This window comes from Montipora capricornis, chromosome 4 (genome assembly GCF_036669925.1).
Source record: "Montipora capricornis isolate CH-2021 chromosome 4, ASM3666992v2, whole genome shotgun sequence".
Taxonomy (NCBI): domain Eukaryota; kingdom Metazoa; phylum Cnidaria; class Anthozoa; order Scleractinia; family Acroporidae; genus Montipora; species Montipora capricornis.
Window position 1 is genome coordinate 15774277 of NC_090886.1, and position 16856 is coordinate 15791132.

Sequence of the window (16856 nt, forward strand, 5' to 3'; positions counted from 1 at the left end):
CCGTGACCCTGATCCGTTCATAGTAGAACCTAACCGTGGACACAATGAAGCTTCGTCAAAAGTGAAATTAAAGGTTCTAAAGAGTTGTGGATATCTAATATTGTTTTTTTTCCGTTTTGCTTCATCCCGTTTCACGTCTAATAGCTAAAGCACATACCTCTTTTGCCGCGTTCGCGCTTTTTTTCGTTTACACTTTTTTTCGTTTGCACTTTTTTTCGTTTACACTTTTTTTACTCACTGCAGATAAAAGGTGCTGGTGGTGAGGCGGCTCTCACATTGGACTTAGACAACAACTTGGCCAGCCAAGGTATTTATTGACATGCACAACCAACAAGTCTTCTAACGAGCTCAAGCTTTAGCCATCAATTAGCTATGTGATAATTTCATAGAAGACCTAAGAACACCGTGGTAGCCGCTGACCAGTTGACTCTGCTGGTTGGTCTGCGCATGCGCGAGACTTTGGCGCCTAAATTCGATTTTGTGGTTTATACGTGTTGATTTTCTGTTCTGCTTTTTCGACGTTTTGTTTGTCTGGTTTGTGCCAAGAACTGGACCTTAGAACTCAATGGATTCTTTTTTTATCGTCAAGTTTACGTACATGAATAATTGGAAGCAGCACATGGCATGTAACTTTGAGGGCTAATTTTTTTAAGAAAACAATTTTTCCCATCGTTCGCCAGGCCTTAATGTTTCGAGATACTTATTTCTTTCCTCCAAATTCTAAGCAATTTCCTTATTTTTTTAAACAACCACCTTATTTTTTAGTTTAAGTACCAAAAAAAATTACCCGCGAATCGCAGCCGTTTCAAACGTTCCCATTCGCGTAGCTGTAATTTATTCAGCTCTGTTGGTAGGACGTTACAGTATTGTGTGAGTAGTCTGGGATTCCAACCTCAACCGGATCAATTGTGTGCCGTGATATCTTCAAATTACAAGTCAGGCCCTAGTTGTTCAAACGATGGATAGCGCTATCCACCGGATAAGTCACTATCCAGCGGATAAACACTAGCAAAACCAATTGAGTTGTCCACTGGATAGTGATTTATCTGGCGGATAGCGCGACTATTTATCGTTTGAACAACTGGGGCCTGGTCTCTATGGACAAAGTTGATAACCAGAAGGTTTTCCCTCAAAATACTCCTCTTTAAACTTTGAGGGGCGTTGAATAACCCCATCAAACATTGTCGGCCAAGAGTAAATTACCTTATCCGGCCCCATCAACAGGTCTGGGCCATTCCATAGTGTTGTGGGGAGAACTTGATTTTATTTACTTAGAAATACGGTTAACAATTGCTGTAGCACTATTTTATCAAAGAACAAGGTTATGGTAATGTAACCACGGGCCGTCCAACGCCGACAGTTGTTTTTAGCTTGACGAGAGCTTTTAGCTGAAGTTCATGTGAATGCTACCATCCAAAAAGGTATACAAGTTAGTTTCATTTATTGCTACTTGTTGTTAGGACCCAGAGTGCATGTTTTAAAGTGTTCTACTGCTGGCAAGCTTCTGTGGGAGACCGTGCTAATGAGCCCTGGTATCGCATTGGCTGGAAATCGGTGAGTGAAAGACTTTGTGGAGATCGTATTCGATTTCTTTCTGCCAATTTACTTTCGGGCAAATAAACAAGATTTTAATATTTATAACGTAAATCTGCTGAATTTGCTTTTTAATGTTTACAACATAGAGGGCAAAATTTCGAAATGCTGATTGGCTGAGACAGAGGGCATTTTCATTAATTAATTCATTAATTGGTAATAGGCAATATTCGTAGTCTCAGTATTGGACTGGAACTAGCTTGCAATGGAGGCTAATGCGGGGGAATATATTAAAAATTATTTGCATTTGAAACGTTTTCCCCGCATTAGCCTCCATTGCAAGCTAGTTCCAGTCCAATACTGAGTATATGAATATGGTCTATTGCCCCAAGCAAAATTACTTTCATTATTTTCATATAGTAAATGTTTTTGGCAGGACTGATTTCATTGCTTTGAGCGTTTTTGGTACAAATAAATTTTCATTCAGTTGATTCGTGTGTTTAACAGTTCATTGACACTAACTGAACACCGAAATGCTTCATACAAAATTGCACAAACAGTGTGCGTTTTTGACCTTCTTAATAAAAGAAAATTTTGCCATTTATATTATAAACAAGTAATCGTATATATGTGCCTCGTAATATTAAGAATTAATATCACTTGTATTTTCAATTTTTTACAGAAATTAGCCACTATAAAAAAAACCATAATGCTCTTTGTCCCTCCAGGAATTTGCATAAGCTTTGTTTTTATTTTCTCTTGGGACTTACAATGGTCCCAAGAGAAAGTAGAAAAGATGCTTATGCAAGATTTTGCGGGTGAGGCTAAATTGGGTGGGTGGGTCGTGGGTGGTGGGTCGTGGGTCGTGTTTGTTTGAAGATAAAAAAATTTATATATATTAGCTCCCTCAGTGCTCGGTCCAAATTTGCAAGTGCCCTAAGAAGGGTTAAAGAAGTATGTATACATGACGTGTATACATAGAGGATCTCGGACCCACGGCTCACGACCCACCCACCGACGCCGATAAGACACTCTCGATTTTGTAGGGACAAGCAAAGAGTTTTATTTTCATAGTGGCTAATTGCCCGAGCCGCTTTTTGCAACTTTAAAAGTACGCAGGATATTAATCCTTACTTTTACTCGACCCCATGCGATTACCTATTCTAATTATTGCCGGGGTTTTTTGTCTTTTTTTAGTCAAGTGATATGCGTTGCCTGTGAGAACAGAAGCATTAACTTGTTTTCATCCACCGGACGAAAGTAAGTCAGTTTCTCTTCTTCTCTCTCAACGCCCAACGCCGGTTTTTCCTCAGTGTAGGGGAGTGTGTAAACCACAAGACTGAGGAATTTAATACATAATCAGAAATTTCTAACAGAATTGGACGCAGTGACAACAGTTAATGACAACGCAACGAGTTTAAGTTCTAACATGGCGGTCGTTCGTGCATTTTTCATTTTTCATTTTTCTCTACGCATGCGCCGAACGCACACCGCAGGTTAATAGTATCGCAGTGAGTCTAGATTGCTAGTCACCAGATTCCACAGGGAGTATTTGTTTACAATTTTTGCCTCATTAGCACAAGGCTATCTTTTTGTAATCAAGCAGCCGAGAATAAAGTACTGAAGTTCATTTTACAGTTGTGTGCTTAGTTACCTGACCTATGAATTAAATTGAGGCTGGAGTTGACCTTATTTTGATAGAAACCTTTTTTCTTTTCTTGTGTAAATTCTTACTAAATAGCATGACAACAACATCATTAACATAGGAAAAGGGGAAAGGTCTGTATCATACCAGCTTCACTTTCATTTGAAGGCCAGGTAACTAAGCACACAAGTGTAAAGAGGTCTATAGAAAGGACATTGCATAATGAACTATCTGCGAAAATTTGTACGAGATACAACAGACAATCTCTGAGCAATGATGCTTTTAGTGAAAAATTTGAAATTTGACGAGGAATGTATAGGATCATTAGCGCTTTTGGAAGCCAAAAATTTAGCAGTTTTTGAGTGGCCAATAAAAGGCTCGTTATCAAGTCTAAAAGGCTTCAAATTGGAGATTTAAGTGCCCCTGTGATTAAAAAAAATCACTTCCTTTTTTTCTTCGGATTTTGAAAGTGTTTTTGCTTAGCACTTGACTGGCAAAATTTTGAGCTTTGAGTTTTATCTAAAGGCCATTTACTTTTGAGTGTAATTGTTGGATTTCACGGTCCGCCAATAGTCACGTCCAAAACTGACCGATTGGTCCTCAGTGGGTTGGATCCAGGGAAACGTCACGTCAAAGGCTCGCTAGCTTAAAATTTCAGCGTGTGAGTGCAGCTTGTTATATATGCAAAACGCGAGTTTAAAAGTCTGAAAGCCCAAAACTACCGTGCTGCTTATCAATTCTGCGGGTACACACGCATTGCATTCTTAAACTAGTGAGTCTTTGACTCATTTTCTCCTCGACCTCGCTCTCTCAAGAACTTAAAGTTAGTAATGGTGGACCAGTAAATAGGAAAATTCCAGTTAAAATAGACAGTTGTATTTATGAAATCAATACTTAAAACTTTGGTCGCTTAGAGTTTAGTTAACATAGTTTTCAAATCCAAAGAAAAATAAGAATTGATTTTTTGGGTCACAGGGGCACTTTAACTGAGTTCAACAAGTTCTTTTACCTTTTGAAATCAATTTGTAAATAACATGATACCTTCTGTGATCAAACTCTTTCATATGTTAATGAAACAAAATGTCAACATGACCAAATACTACCCTATATACATGTATACTCGTCTGGCTTTTACAGGCTGCTGCCTTCCATGGTTCTGGACTCGCCAGCTTCCATCTTACAGTGCAGTCGCCATTACGTCATGGTTGTAACCTCTGCCGGAGGCGTATACATATGGTGAGTTTGACACTACACAGTATTTAGTTATTTCATAGCGTTGAAAAGTAAGTGCACATAGTCATTGTCTTTTCTTTTTCTCAGGGATACCAAGAGAATAACAGCTGTGCTAAAGAACGAACCGGTCCTTCCTCTCTTATCGGGTAAATCTTGCGATAACTTTAAAGCCTGGTTTTCAATAGCGACTCAAGCACAAGCATAGGTAGCTTATGCTAAGTGAAAACGAACGTTGACATAAGCATCAAAATCAACCACGGTATCCGCCATTTTGTTCAAATGCTGAGACGCTGGGAATCTGGAACGAGTGCTTTAATTGGCCGAATTTCCATGTGCTTATGCTGCGTTTCGTGTTCACCCGACCCAAGCATAAGCACAAGCACAAGGAAAAGGAACAATTTTGATGCTTGTGCGCATGCTTGCGTTAATCCCGTTTTCAGGGTGAAATAAGCGCTGTTATGCTTGCACTTGTGCTTGCGTCGCTAGTGAAAACCAGGCTTTACACCGCTGCCGGTGTTTTTATAGTAAAATCACACGTTATGTAGACTGGTAAGGGGAAAATACAGGCATCATAGAAAACTGCCCTGGCTTAATGACAATGAGAGCAGTGACCTTTCGAAATTTGTCTCGGTACAAATGACTAACAGTTTGGATAAAATTACATTCTGCAGGCCCTGATGTCACAATTACACGAGCCTCGATATCAGAACCTGGATTTCCAATAATCACTCTCTCCAATCACTCCTCGTACTCCTACGACACATCCGTAGGGGCCTGGTAAGCCTGTTGCATGTTACCAAGCAAAAAGGTTTCGTTAAATTTATCTCTTTAGTTCTCTTAACCAAATGTCGATTTTCGCTGCTTTCACGCCTTAGCTTTTCATTAAAATCTGATATAGTTGTTTCCTTTTAGGTTGCAGTTAATTCAAGCTGATGATCTGTTGGCAATAAACTCCGATCACCAATCCGTTACACCTCCCCAAGATCTCTTGCAGGCCCAGGGCCCACTCTCTCAGCTGCAAGGGCAGAGTTCAAGGTGAGCTATTCGGAATGCTTTCAAAGTACTTATGACCATCAGAAATAAATGAAAATTGTAATTGGAAGGAATATATGGTAAATGAAGCATGCTTCTATTTCACTACTTCTTGAAAACTGCTTATCTGTCGCACTCTTTTTAAAATGAAACTTGACAGCGGCAATTCGTTATCTTCTACACTGTGCTGGCATGTTGCATTCAGTAAAAGATAACAATATTAAATCGAGTTACTAAGGCCGCGTTTACATGAGAGGAGGGATAAGTTTCATCGCGGGATGAAATTTATTCTTGTTTACTTGAGGGGCTTTTGGTCAGCAGTTATCATCGAGAAACAAACATGGCGCCGATTTCACGTCGAATTTGCAGAACGCTAAAGATTTAAAATAAAAGTTGCATTTGATACAAAGGCAATCCTGAAAAACGCATGAAAGAAGTGTTTACTTCCTCTTTTTGGCTGAACTCTTGGCGATAAAGATGAGACGATGGAATATGCGCAGAATATCCAATCGACGCTAGCCAATTGCATTGAGGCTCAGAAAAATGTGGTCGCGGTCAGGGATGAAAAATTGTATCGTGTTTACATGCATTTTACACCCCGGGATGAAATTTCATCCCAGTGCTGAGGACCAATCTTTTCCCTGGCAATCCCGACTACTTAAAGGTACTGTTTCCTTTGCGAGTTTTTTCCATGGAATTTTTCTTTTTTATGGCAGATACGGGCGCCAGTCCACAAGACTATTCCGCTCTAATCATGGCAGACAACAATCCGCTACAGCAGTTCATTTGGAGGTGAGACGAACGCAGAACGCGGTGAATGTGCATTAGGTCGTTTTCTTTAGGGGATGACCGAGAGACTAAGGGTTCGATCAAGACTAAATAGGGCGCTTAAGCAAGGGCGAAGTTATCCTGCGAGCAGAGGCCCTTCGATCTCCTTTCATAAGTCGGGAAGAGGAAGGGAATCTGCTACCCGCCGGGACCCAATTGTATGGCAGTATAACTTTATCCGGTGAATAAGTTTCCTTCCAACAGTTTCAATCTATGCAAAGATAGTTGTAAGTATTTGCTCGCGTAACTGTGAATGGATCGTTTTCACTCACCTAACGAAAATCATAGGAACCGTTACTCTGCCGCCATATTCGGGTGTACCAAAAAACCTATTCCAAACAAAAGCGTTGTCTGCGAGGATGGTTTTTGTGGTAGACTGTGCGAGCAAAAGTGGACAGGACAAAGGAGTTTACTTCGCAAGGGTTCCTTCCATAGTTAAAAATCAAGGTAGAAAAGCCCAATCGTTTTCCTGAGAGAGGAGATTGACGTTGGATTTTGGCGATAAATAGTGACGATCTTACCGATGACATTTTGGGGAACGACTGAGTGTGTAGAAGGCACTTTGTTTCTGGAAGGGCTGCCAAAAGCTAGGATAGATATATATATTATCCGGAATTCTTCCCGTTGATTTTTGATTTTTTTGATCGACTTTTGTCCAATCCCCGAGGTACCGAGGAAAAAGCAGTACCCATACTTGATCGTATTATTTACACAGTGTGTGCTGCTCCTGTTAACTTGTGTCCTGACATTGTTCCTCTTGATTAATTTGACGAACAGAGTGTAAAGGAGGGTATATTTGTTGAGAGCTGAATTGGCTGTCAGTTCTGCGTTTTAGAGATTGTACTCCAACCATTTCAAAATGTGTCAGGGGATTAGCCCCAGAATATGTTTCCAACAGGTTGATTGCATGTTCTAGAGTACACTCTACATTTAGAAATACTTAAAATTGGGATAAATTACAAACTCCACCACACAATTCTAAGTCAGGACAATGAAACTTCCTGTGTAGAGCAGTCACAAGTTGTGAAACTCACTGCCTAACAGCCTTTCAACTATCACTAATGTTGTGAATTTCAACAGGGAGCTTAAAAATTGTTTTTTAAATAAGCTTGTGGTTGAATGATAAATGCAGAAGAAAAATTTAATTCTGGGTTATCCGTTTACATAAAGCATTTTATGACTTCTTAAACAATCTATTTCATGGCCATTTTTTCTATTTTTATCTTGTACGTTGGTCTGAAAAGCCCCGTGGGAGTTCCAATAAAGTTATTTTTATTACTGTTAACTGGAGTGTTTCAAAGTACAAGTGATAGGGAATGGTGCCACTGAGCCATTCTTTAAGCACTTCAAAAGTTACATTACAAGGATTTCTTCCATAAACAAGGCATGTTGCAAAGACTATGCCGAAGACACCACAGTCACTCCCATTCTGTTGTTGCTGCACTGGTATTTGAACAATTCCCTTGAAATTAGGCCCCAGTAAATCCATTGCTAGCTCTCTTAATTCCCTGGAGATAACAGGATGAGCTAAACTATCCATAAATTAACAGATCCAGGGAGACACCCAATAAAACTAAAACACACCCAGTGGTTGTTATTTTATGTGGACAAACTGGATAAACAGAGCCAAGTGTTGTTCTTCAGTTAAAAGCCACTTGTATGAGGACTTACTTAGGCCGAAAGAATGTGGACTTCTTCGATGATGGTGCAATCGAGCAAGCCGGTGGGAGAAACAACAACATCAAATTCGTTTGGGCTTAGTGTAGTGCGTTGAAATCCTTGAAAAGCCCTGGAATTTAACTTTGAACTTAAATGGCGCTTGAAAAGCTCATGAAAAAAAGAATTTTGTGGGAAACTGCTTGAAAAGTCCTTGAATTTTTGCTTGGGTGAAAATTGTTGAGACTGCATCGTGCTAATTTAAAAAGACATTTCAAAAATTGAGCCCAAATTTGACGACTGGGGAAAGATTAGATGCAAAAATTAAAATGCCTGTGTGTGCACTTTGAGGGTGTGGAAAAGAATATCGAGGTAGGCTTTTTCAGCAAAGAAAACACTGAAACACGATGTATGACAGAAATCTTACAACCCATTTTCTGGTGCTTGAAAACTCATTGAATACTCCAAAATCCAGAAAGAAGCCTGATTTGATTACAGGCTTCAAGACTCCTAAGAGCCTTATTAAACTGTTTCTGTCTGTAAGTAATAACTAGTCTCCAAAACGAGATAGGATAAGATCCGTAGCCTCCACAGGTGGTAAACAATCCGGTTCCAAAAGTTTTCTCAGGAGTAACACGGGATCAATCTCAATCGCTGCAATTTTTTCCTCGTAGCACTTTTTGACTTGCTGGTCCAGCTTCTTAGTCCAGAAGATGTAGCTTCACCCCATTTGGCTTCACTTTTCGAATAATCCATTTTACAAAGGCTTCATTTAGGGATATGGAATTAATTATGCAGTCCGCTGGTGGTACACCGGCCAATGTATATTATTATTATTATTATTATTATTATTATTATTATTATTATTATTATTATTATTATTATTATTATTATTATTATTATTATCCAGCCCTTGAACAACATTAGGGCCGTTTATACGAGGGAAAGTAAGCCGCGGCTTACATTAGACGCGAACACCCCGTTTAAATGGTACAAAATCGAAGTTCACGGCTTACTCCATCCGCAGCTAGCTCAAGCCGCGGCTTATCCTGCATGGCCTAGGGTTTTTTGGCTGTGCTTATCTTGGCCATGGCTTACCTTGGAACTTGAAAGTGTTGGTATAGATGCACTCAAGCGTTGTACGCAGCTTGCTCAAGTCGTGAACGGCTCCTGCGCATGCACTTGTTTTGTTTGTCTATTCGCCTGAGAAAAATGGCGAGCGCGAGCAACGGATCACGTATTACTAAAGAAAAAGGTTCAGTGAATAAGCGAATGTGGAGTGCCTCGGAAGAGAAACAGCTTCTCACTACAGTGAACCTCACCTTACAGCCACCTCAATAATACGGTCACCTCGTTATTGCGGCCACCTTTTTGGGCCCGGCAAAACGGCCATACATTGTCTTATAGAAAACCCTTGTTAATGCGGTCACTCGTTAATACGGCCACTCGTGCGTAATTAAGTAAACCACAACGCCTGTGACATGTCAATCTCATTGACTTCGTTATCTACCACTGTAATCAAACTGCCGATTTACTTTACAATTTACTGTCAGCAACACTCCTCCCTGTTTTCATTACAAACATGATCTTGACGCTACTGTAACATCCAATCAGGCAAATCGTGATGGGATTAAGTCATTGTGCTTTCATCAAAAACACGACTGATACTAAAATCTTTCGATTAGGTAATTACTGCGGCTTGTGTTTTTTAGAAGCATTGTAAGCTGCGCCTGTTCTTGTTTTGATTTTAGGCTCAGAACGTATAGTACACGTAACAATTTTAAGCGTTTTAACAACTGAGCGAAGTTTTAAGTATTTTATACAAATTGTTACTGTACTTACATTCCTGTTATTTATTAAAGAGACAAGTTGTTCTGGAAGTGCAAATGCGATATTTGTCATTACAGCCCTTTAGTCATGAATTTCACCCTACCCCGGTAATACAGCCACCCCGTTAATACGGCCAATTGTTTTAGGCCCGTTGATGATCGTATTAACGGGGTTCCACTGTATTTGTAGTGGTATTGAAATTGCTAAGGTACTTGATAATTGCGTCACTTCAGCCAGTGTACGTTGTAAAACTTTACTTTAATAATTTTTCTTCGCTTGTTTGCTTACTCGAGCCATTTATCTTTTAATGGCGCAAATCTTGCCTCACAATTTATTAAAGACAACGAAGCATCGAAATAAATTACGTCATCATTGGACCAGTTGGCCGCGAGCTTAGCCGCGAACCATTTATACGAGGATTTCGCGTCTTATGAAAGCCGCACCCGTATAAATGGCTCAGTTCGTGTCTTAAATAAGCCGTGACCAGTGTAAGCCGCGGCTAATTTTCCCTCGTATAAACGGCCCTATTATGGCCTAGATTGAACGAGATTTGAACCCATGACGTCCGTGCTATTGCGCTGCACTTGCGCTCTACCAACTGAGTTATCAAGCCAGCTGGGAGATGGGCATTTGGTATCCCGTTAGAGGGGAGGGACATGAATTTAGAATATATATGTCATATATTTGAACTGCGGTTGATCTTTTATTCATGATTTAATGTATGACAAATTCGCGAGTGAAAACCACGCCTTTTTTAAGCACCTATTGACTCCCTGGAATGAGACTTGATAGATTTTATTCTGTCTGATGCCAGACGATTTTGCTCGTCAGTGGGAGATGAGTCAAAGGGTTAACAACCTGTACATCCATTAACAAGGACGTGAAATTTGTGGTTATGTGGAGGACTCGAGCAGCCGGTGATAAATACTGAATTTTCTCTCGAAACTTACATACCGTACATGCCTGTTGAATTCCTAGGCCGTTTCTACTTAATTTACTGCCAGAAAAACTTGGAATAATCGCGAAATAGTCTAACCGTCATCGTCGTTTTTGCTGAAGCGCTGTAGTCAATGATCGTTGTTGTGAGTCTTTGCACCTTTTTGGGAGACGTTTGTCTTGTTATTCTTGCTATAGTACCTCATTGGGATGCCAAACCAGTAATTTCAAGTTGTTAGCCAGTTATTTCTGTTTTTCTTTTTTCTAAAAGAACCAGTTATCATCTAGCGTGGCGCTTGGTTCTGCGAAAGAATACTTCTTTTGGCTGACTACCTATGTGCGCTACCTCTCTCAAGCGGGTAAGTATTTCTTATCGTCAGACAAAAAGAGGGAGAAAGAAAATAACAACAAAAACAGAACCTTTGTTATAGTTTCTGCGGGATTTAGTATTGTTGCCAATTCAGTGGGGCACAACATAAAGTATAAATAACTAGTTCCAATATATATACGTCGGTGAAGCAGTTCCCTAAAATATATAAACTATCTTCTAGTAGTAATCTTGGATTATTGAAGTGAGTTCGACGGTCGCTTTGGAAGCAAAGGAGAAGGGTAAGGAACGAAACAATCTTACAGGACCGAAGTTTGAGGATACGAGCATTCTTTAGATGGTTTCAATAAGCGCCGATTACTGTGACTCATGTGACAGGATTTAAATACTTTGCCCTTTGCTAGACTTTGAATCATGAGTAAGTGTGATCTGTTTGATTTGAGAAGGTAAATTGCGTTAAAACTAAGTACGCATCGTTTCTGAGGAAACGATACAATAGCCCCCTGAGAGGACATGTTGTAACTAGTAAAATACTAAACCTAGAAAGATGGAAGAAAAGAAAAGGAATCGAGTAACATTGGCATCAAAGCTGACATGTTGATCATTTCCGAGTTCACTTCAACTTCTTTTACACTGCAAGTTAAAGCGCGAATTAGTGTGGTTATCGGTTTTTCTTTTCGTGTACATTATCATACACGAGAAAGACTTACACCAAATTCAGCGTGACAGTGGTTGATACTAACTGTGCTCGTCTTTTAACTTCCTTTGAGGTGCTTTCACGACAAACGTTCACTGAAGTTAATCACTTTCGGGCGGGGTTGACAACTATCGAGATATAAGTTTAACGTGTGATTGCCTTTCTAATCGGTCTCGCAATGTCCGTATCCGTGGTAAAAACCGCGGCTGCAGCCTGGGACTGAATACCAGACCCCTCGTGAAGCTTTGTTGAATCAAATGTTGATGATATGTTGAAACCGTCTGCGCACCCAAGCACTCAACATCGTTCATCAAAATCGAACGGATGTTAAATCAATTGTAGGAGCTGTTTGTCCGAGCCTTAAGATAGGCTTAGATGGATACAGTTATTGTCCAGTAAGCTTTTTAGATCTCTTCTTCTTATATATTTGATAAAAAATAATCATTTTTTTTATTTTTCGGTCTACAGGATTTGAGGCTCGATTGCGCGAAGTTTGTGAGGAATTACTTGGGCCACCACACAGGTATAAGCGGCAATTAAAACGTTAACAGTCGGTTGCATAGTTTAATGCAACAGTAAAGAGAGTTATCGTTGCGTTCACCGCAATCCTGAGGCTCTTGCTTGTCATAAAAGCACGAAAATTCTCCGGCTTCCTCTAACGTTTCTCTCTGTTTTGGAAAGTTACTCTTTATCTCTAGGAAACAGGCAAGAAATAAGTTTCTTTCAAACAAGTTTAAAACAAGTTTGTTTTTTGTACAACGAAAATTTCAACCTGAGGTTAAACAAGTTGTTGGTCGTGACATCATCAGATTCGTTCAGATTTCAGTTTACAAATGTACTTCCGACCCATTTTCTTGTACAGAAGCATTGGACATCAGGACAAGACTTCCGGCTGGAATCCCTCTATTCTGGTAAGACAACAATTATTAAATTTGGAAAGTAGCCCTTTTTTATTTTAGGGAGACAATGTGACCGGTGGGTCAGCGCAGAGGAGGCTCTTATAAGTGTTTACGTGTATTCTGTATTATTTCAAACTCTAACAAGGAGAGCTCCTCAAACTCCACCTCCAACACGCCATGACTAACCTTGAATATCAAAGTACTACTCGATGACGAGCATAATCTATTCGTTACCTTTTCAGGGATACCAAAAAAGAAGTCTATTACGCCAACTTTTGCCTCATATAGGTAGGATTTTTGTTATTTTACGTCAGTATTTTCACGGCTTTAGGTGGTTCAAGATTTTGTGTTGCAATGAAATTTCTGCCCATCTAGCTTTGATATTTTTTTTGTCCGGTCTAATGCTGTATGTAGAGGCCTATGGGTGAGTGGCATAAGATAAGTGGCAAGTAGTAAAGAAGTTAAAAAGGTGGAAATACATAGTAACAAAGAACGAAATGATATATGAAATGAATCATATACTGAACTGCGGATATGAAATCAAGTAAAGCTATGATCCTCGCAGCTATGGTCGCAATTTTTGCCTCTGGTGGCTTCATAGCTCAGTTGGTTAGAGCGTCGCACCGGTATCGCGAGGTCACGGGTTCAAACCACGTTGAAGTCCTGAATTTTTCCGGCTTCTCTACGCAATTGCTAAAATTGCGTCCATAACTGCGAGGATCATAGCTTTACTTGACATATTAACAAACTAACGAATTTATATTGAAAATTGAGGTTTCTATCATTACAGACAGGACTGCAAGAGTGAATCAGATAAAGGTGTTGATTATGTCATTGGTGGGCTCCCCAGCACAGCCACAAATGAGTCTATTTTTAGAATACTCGTTCCCACGAAAATCAGTTGTCATGTCCCTGAAAAAAACGTGGCAGAAACAGACACGCGTGTCATGGCTTCTTCTGATTGGTTAAAATTGGCGGCCCTTTGTTTGTTTCGCGCGCAAAGTGTATCTAAAAATAAATCCATTTGTGACTGTGCTGGGACAAGGCCGCAAAGTGATAACAGATCAACACTATTATCTAATTCACTCTTGAGAACTGTCATCGTATTTCCGACTGAAAATACTTCTGCGCCAACATGTAGGTGTCCTGAATTCATTTGAAAAGTGTGTATTGTCTGATCTTTATGCACAATGTGTTTTTCAGGTACAAACATTCGTCTGCAAAGACTTTTTACCGAGTTTAAGGAGCAGTTGGATGCGCTCAACGTGCTGTAACTAGAGTCAACAAACGATCACTACAGCTCTACTTATCGTGTTCAGCGTCACTTCTAAATAATGTGTATTGTGACCTTTATACAACGGGTGACATGTGGTACAGAAAAGTGCCTTGATTCATGGTACTATCCTCTGAGTAGAACAGTGTTGGCGTGACATGTTGGTCGATGTCACCTGTGATGCATGGCATGACTTACGCGACGTGGTGGAACCCAAGTTAAAGAGCGCTCCCTGCACTTCGATGGGTTTCGGTACTTAATGACACATGCGTTGAAATTTGAGCGAATTGTTGTGACTTATGTTTGTCACATATGCTGGTTCGCTTGTGGCAATCGTCATTAAACGTGGCCCACAATGTAAAATAGTCATATGAGGAACCGCGAATGCCTGGACATCAGCCCGCTGATGGTTGAAAATGCTTGATCGTTTGTTTGGTCTTAGCGATGGATCACACCCAATACAATGTAAACTGAAGCGTAATGTCAAACAGATTAAACAATTTCAGTAATATATCTACACGCTTGGACCATGCGAACACCTGGTTCTGTCTCGTAATGGATATCTTCACAAACCGAAGAGTACTTCAAACAGAGATGGCTAATTGCAGTTATTTGCAAACTGTCAGTTATGCAATCTAAGAGTTACAGTAAGGGAGGAACGTTCCATATGCTCGTCATTACAGAGATTTAGCATTACGTCTACGTAAAACGCGAACGGCAAAATCGACCACGTGACCATGATTTTCTCGCCATTTTGCTCGTTTGCCGGTTGCCGCATGCCGTTTCTTTGTGAAAGTAGGCTTTTAGAGAGATTTGTCATCGTGTTTACTTGGTCTACATGAAACGCCGGGGAATGAAAAGGTATTGTTTGCCATAAAGGCGTGAAAATTGTCTTCTTCCAACTCCTCTTTCTCGTTTGAGAAGTTTATTGACACCTGTAGCTAACGCGCAAGCAATGATGTGATATCAAACAAGCTTCTTTCATTTTTGGCAAAACGCAAATTTTAATTCGACGTTTGCCGTTTGCCCGTAAACGTGATGCTTAATCTCTCTAATATTATTTTCCTCAGTTTGCAGTGAAGAGGCTGCTGTAGGCATTTCTTACTGACTCGGTATTAATCGGTGCGCAGACGGAATTTTTTAGCGCCCAATGCCTCTGTTAGACTGCTCGCAGTCCCTTCTGAGTTAACAGTCGAACCGCCCTGTTTGGTCACGCAAGCGCGCCGAGGGGAGAATGGTGAGAGAGAGAAAGAGAGATTTCTATCAATCACCATTCTTCCCACAGCTCGCTTGCGTGGCCAAAACGGGCGCTTCGACTATTAACTCAGAAGGCACTGTGAGCAGTCTATGCCTCTGTAGACGTTGCATTACAACGTGACGGATCAGTGATCGAGATTTTAGGGAGGTAAAGTGACGACCACAGCAACGACAACGCGGCCACAAGGCAAGATTCCAAACTTCATTGTTTACGGTTTGTTTCATTAACATACGAGTTAGCTCACGGAAGACATCATACTATTTACAACTTAATTGACTTCAAAAGGTAAAAGACCCTGTCAAACTTAGCTAAATCCCTAATTTTGAAGCCTTTTAGCCTCGATAACGAGCCAGTTAGAGCGGTTTTCAATTGAGTGTCGAAAGTAATTAACGAATTGCTTTGGGTTTGCATTACGTCACTCAGTGGGTTGGTTTAAAGTGTTCGCGTCACTTTTTCAAACAATCAGAAGGGAAACCAAAACCAATCGTGGCTCGCGCTTGCACATTTTCCCGCGCTTTGTGTAGGCTACGTGTAATTACTTGGAGTTTTGATTGGTTTACTGGATTGTCTCCGTCCTTTTTGATTGGCCAAAGTAATTACTTTGGTTTTGGTTTTACGACACTCATTTGAAAACCGCTCTATTAGCCATCAAAAACTGATAAATCATTGGGTGCTAAAGATCTAGAAATTTCAAAGCATATATTATGGATGAAGAACCTTCGCTGAACCCACGACCTTCGGATTAGATCACCGTTGCTCTACCGACTGAGCTACAAGGCCAGAAGGGAGCTCCCAATTGGCCCGTCTTGTAGTTCGTGCTGAAAGTATCTCTCACTCGTTCGCTTCGCCTCATTCGTGAGAGAAACTTTCAGCACTCGAAGATAAAATTCTTATCCCCGCGCGGCCATGTAATATCCTCTGTATTTCGTTCAAATTTTCAGAGAGAGCTCATTGTGCAATGCACTTTCAATATTCTGTACTTTAGTCTGTACTGACTGATTAAAAAACGACAGCCTTGGGCTAGTGAGGCAAAAAATGTAACAAAGGATTCTGCTATTCTTGATTAAAAAAGGAAAAATAATCGCGCTGCATTTCTTCGTCGTACTCCACTAAACAACAACGTGAAATCACCAAAGATTTGGTTTTGATGACACTGCGAGTATACAACAATGAGCCAGTAATTTTCTATCTTTACTTTAAAACCGTTACAGAATAGTTCGCCCGAATTGTTCAATGTAATCGCGAAATACCAAAGAGAGCCCTACGGAAACCGGAAGTAAACATTTCGCATGCCAGGACAGGAGTCTCTATCAGTTTTTAAAACTAATCGCCTCTAATAGTAAAAGGAACTTTGCAACGTAAATGTGGTAGTGTGAATACATTCAAGTTAAAAATATATAATGGTTCACTTCCGGTAGCCGTCCGTGCTACGTGGTTAAGCTACCTATAGATCGTTTTCACTGTCAAGCGACAAAAAAATAAAATCGAAACCGTTCAATGAAATAAGCCAAAAACTTGGAATGTAGTAGGAGATAGATTTATAAATCACCTCAGCAATTCTCAGATCTGTGCAGTACATCTTTTCTGAGTTAATTGTCGAAGCGTTTCACGCAACTTTATGAGTTTTGTATGCAGCTGAGATGTTGCACAAATATGGAGGCCAAAAATCCATACGCACATCTGGAATTCATTTAGCGATGTCAGCGCT

General features: G+C 40.2%; 1 protein-coding gene across 1 annotated transcript in view; it reads left to right on the top strand.

Moving 5' to 3' along the window:
* LOC138045663 (protein HIRA-like) overlaps positions 1-16226 on the top strand; it is a 49537-nt gene extending 33311 nt beyond the window's left edge. The window contains exons 20-32 of the mRNA XM_068892238.1: positions 244-307; positions 1461-1554; positions 2731-2793; positions 4316-4414; positions 4499-4557; positions 5083-5188; positions 5324-5446; positions 6160-6235; positions 10965-11052; positions 12187-12241; positions 12581-12629; positions 12860-12905; positions 13821-16226. Coding sequence (XP_068748339.1) covers positions 244-307; positions 1461-1554; positions 2731-2793; positions 4316-4414; positions 4499-4557; positions 5083-5188; positions 5324-5446; positions 6160-6235; positions 10965-11052; positions 12187-12241; positions 12581-12629; positions 12860-12905; positions 13821-13891 — 993 coding nt within the window. The 3' untranslated portion in view covers positions 13892-16226. The remainder of the gene's footprint in view (positions 1-243; positions 308-1460; positions 1555-2730; positions 2794-4315; positions 4415-4498; positions 4558-5082; positions 5189-5323; positions 5447-6159; positions 6236-10964; positions 11053-12186; positions 12242-12580; positions 12630-12859; positions 12906-13820) is intronic.
* The last annotated feature ends 630 nt before the right edge of the window (positions 16227-16856 follow it).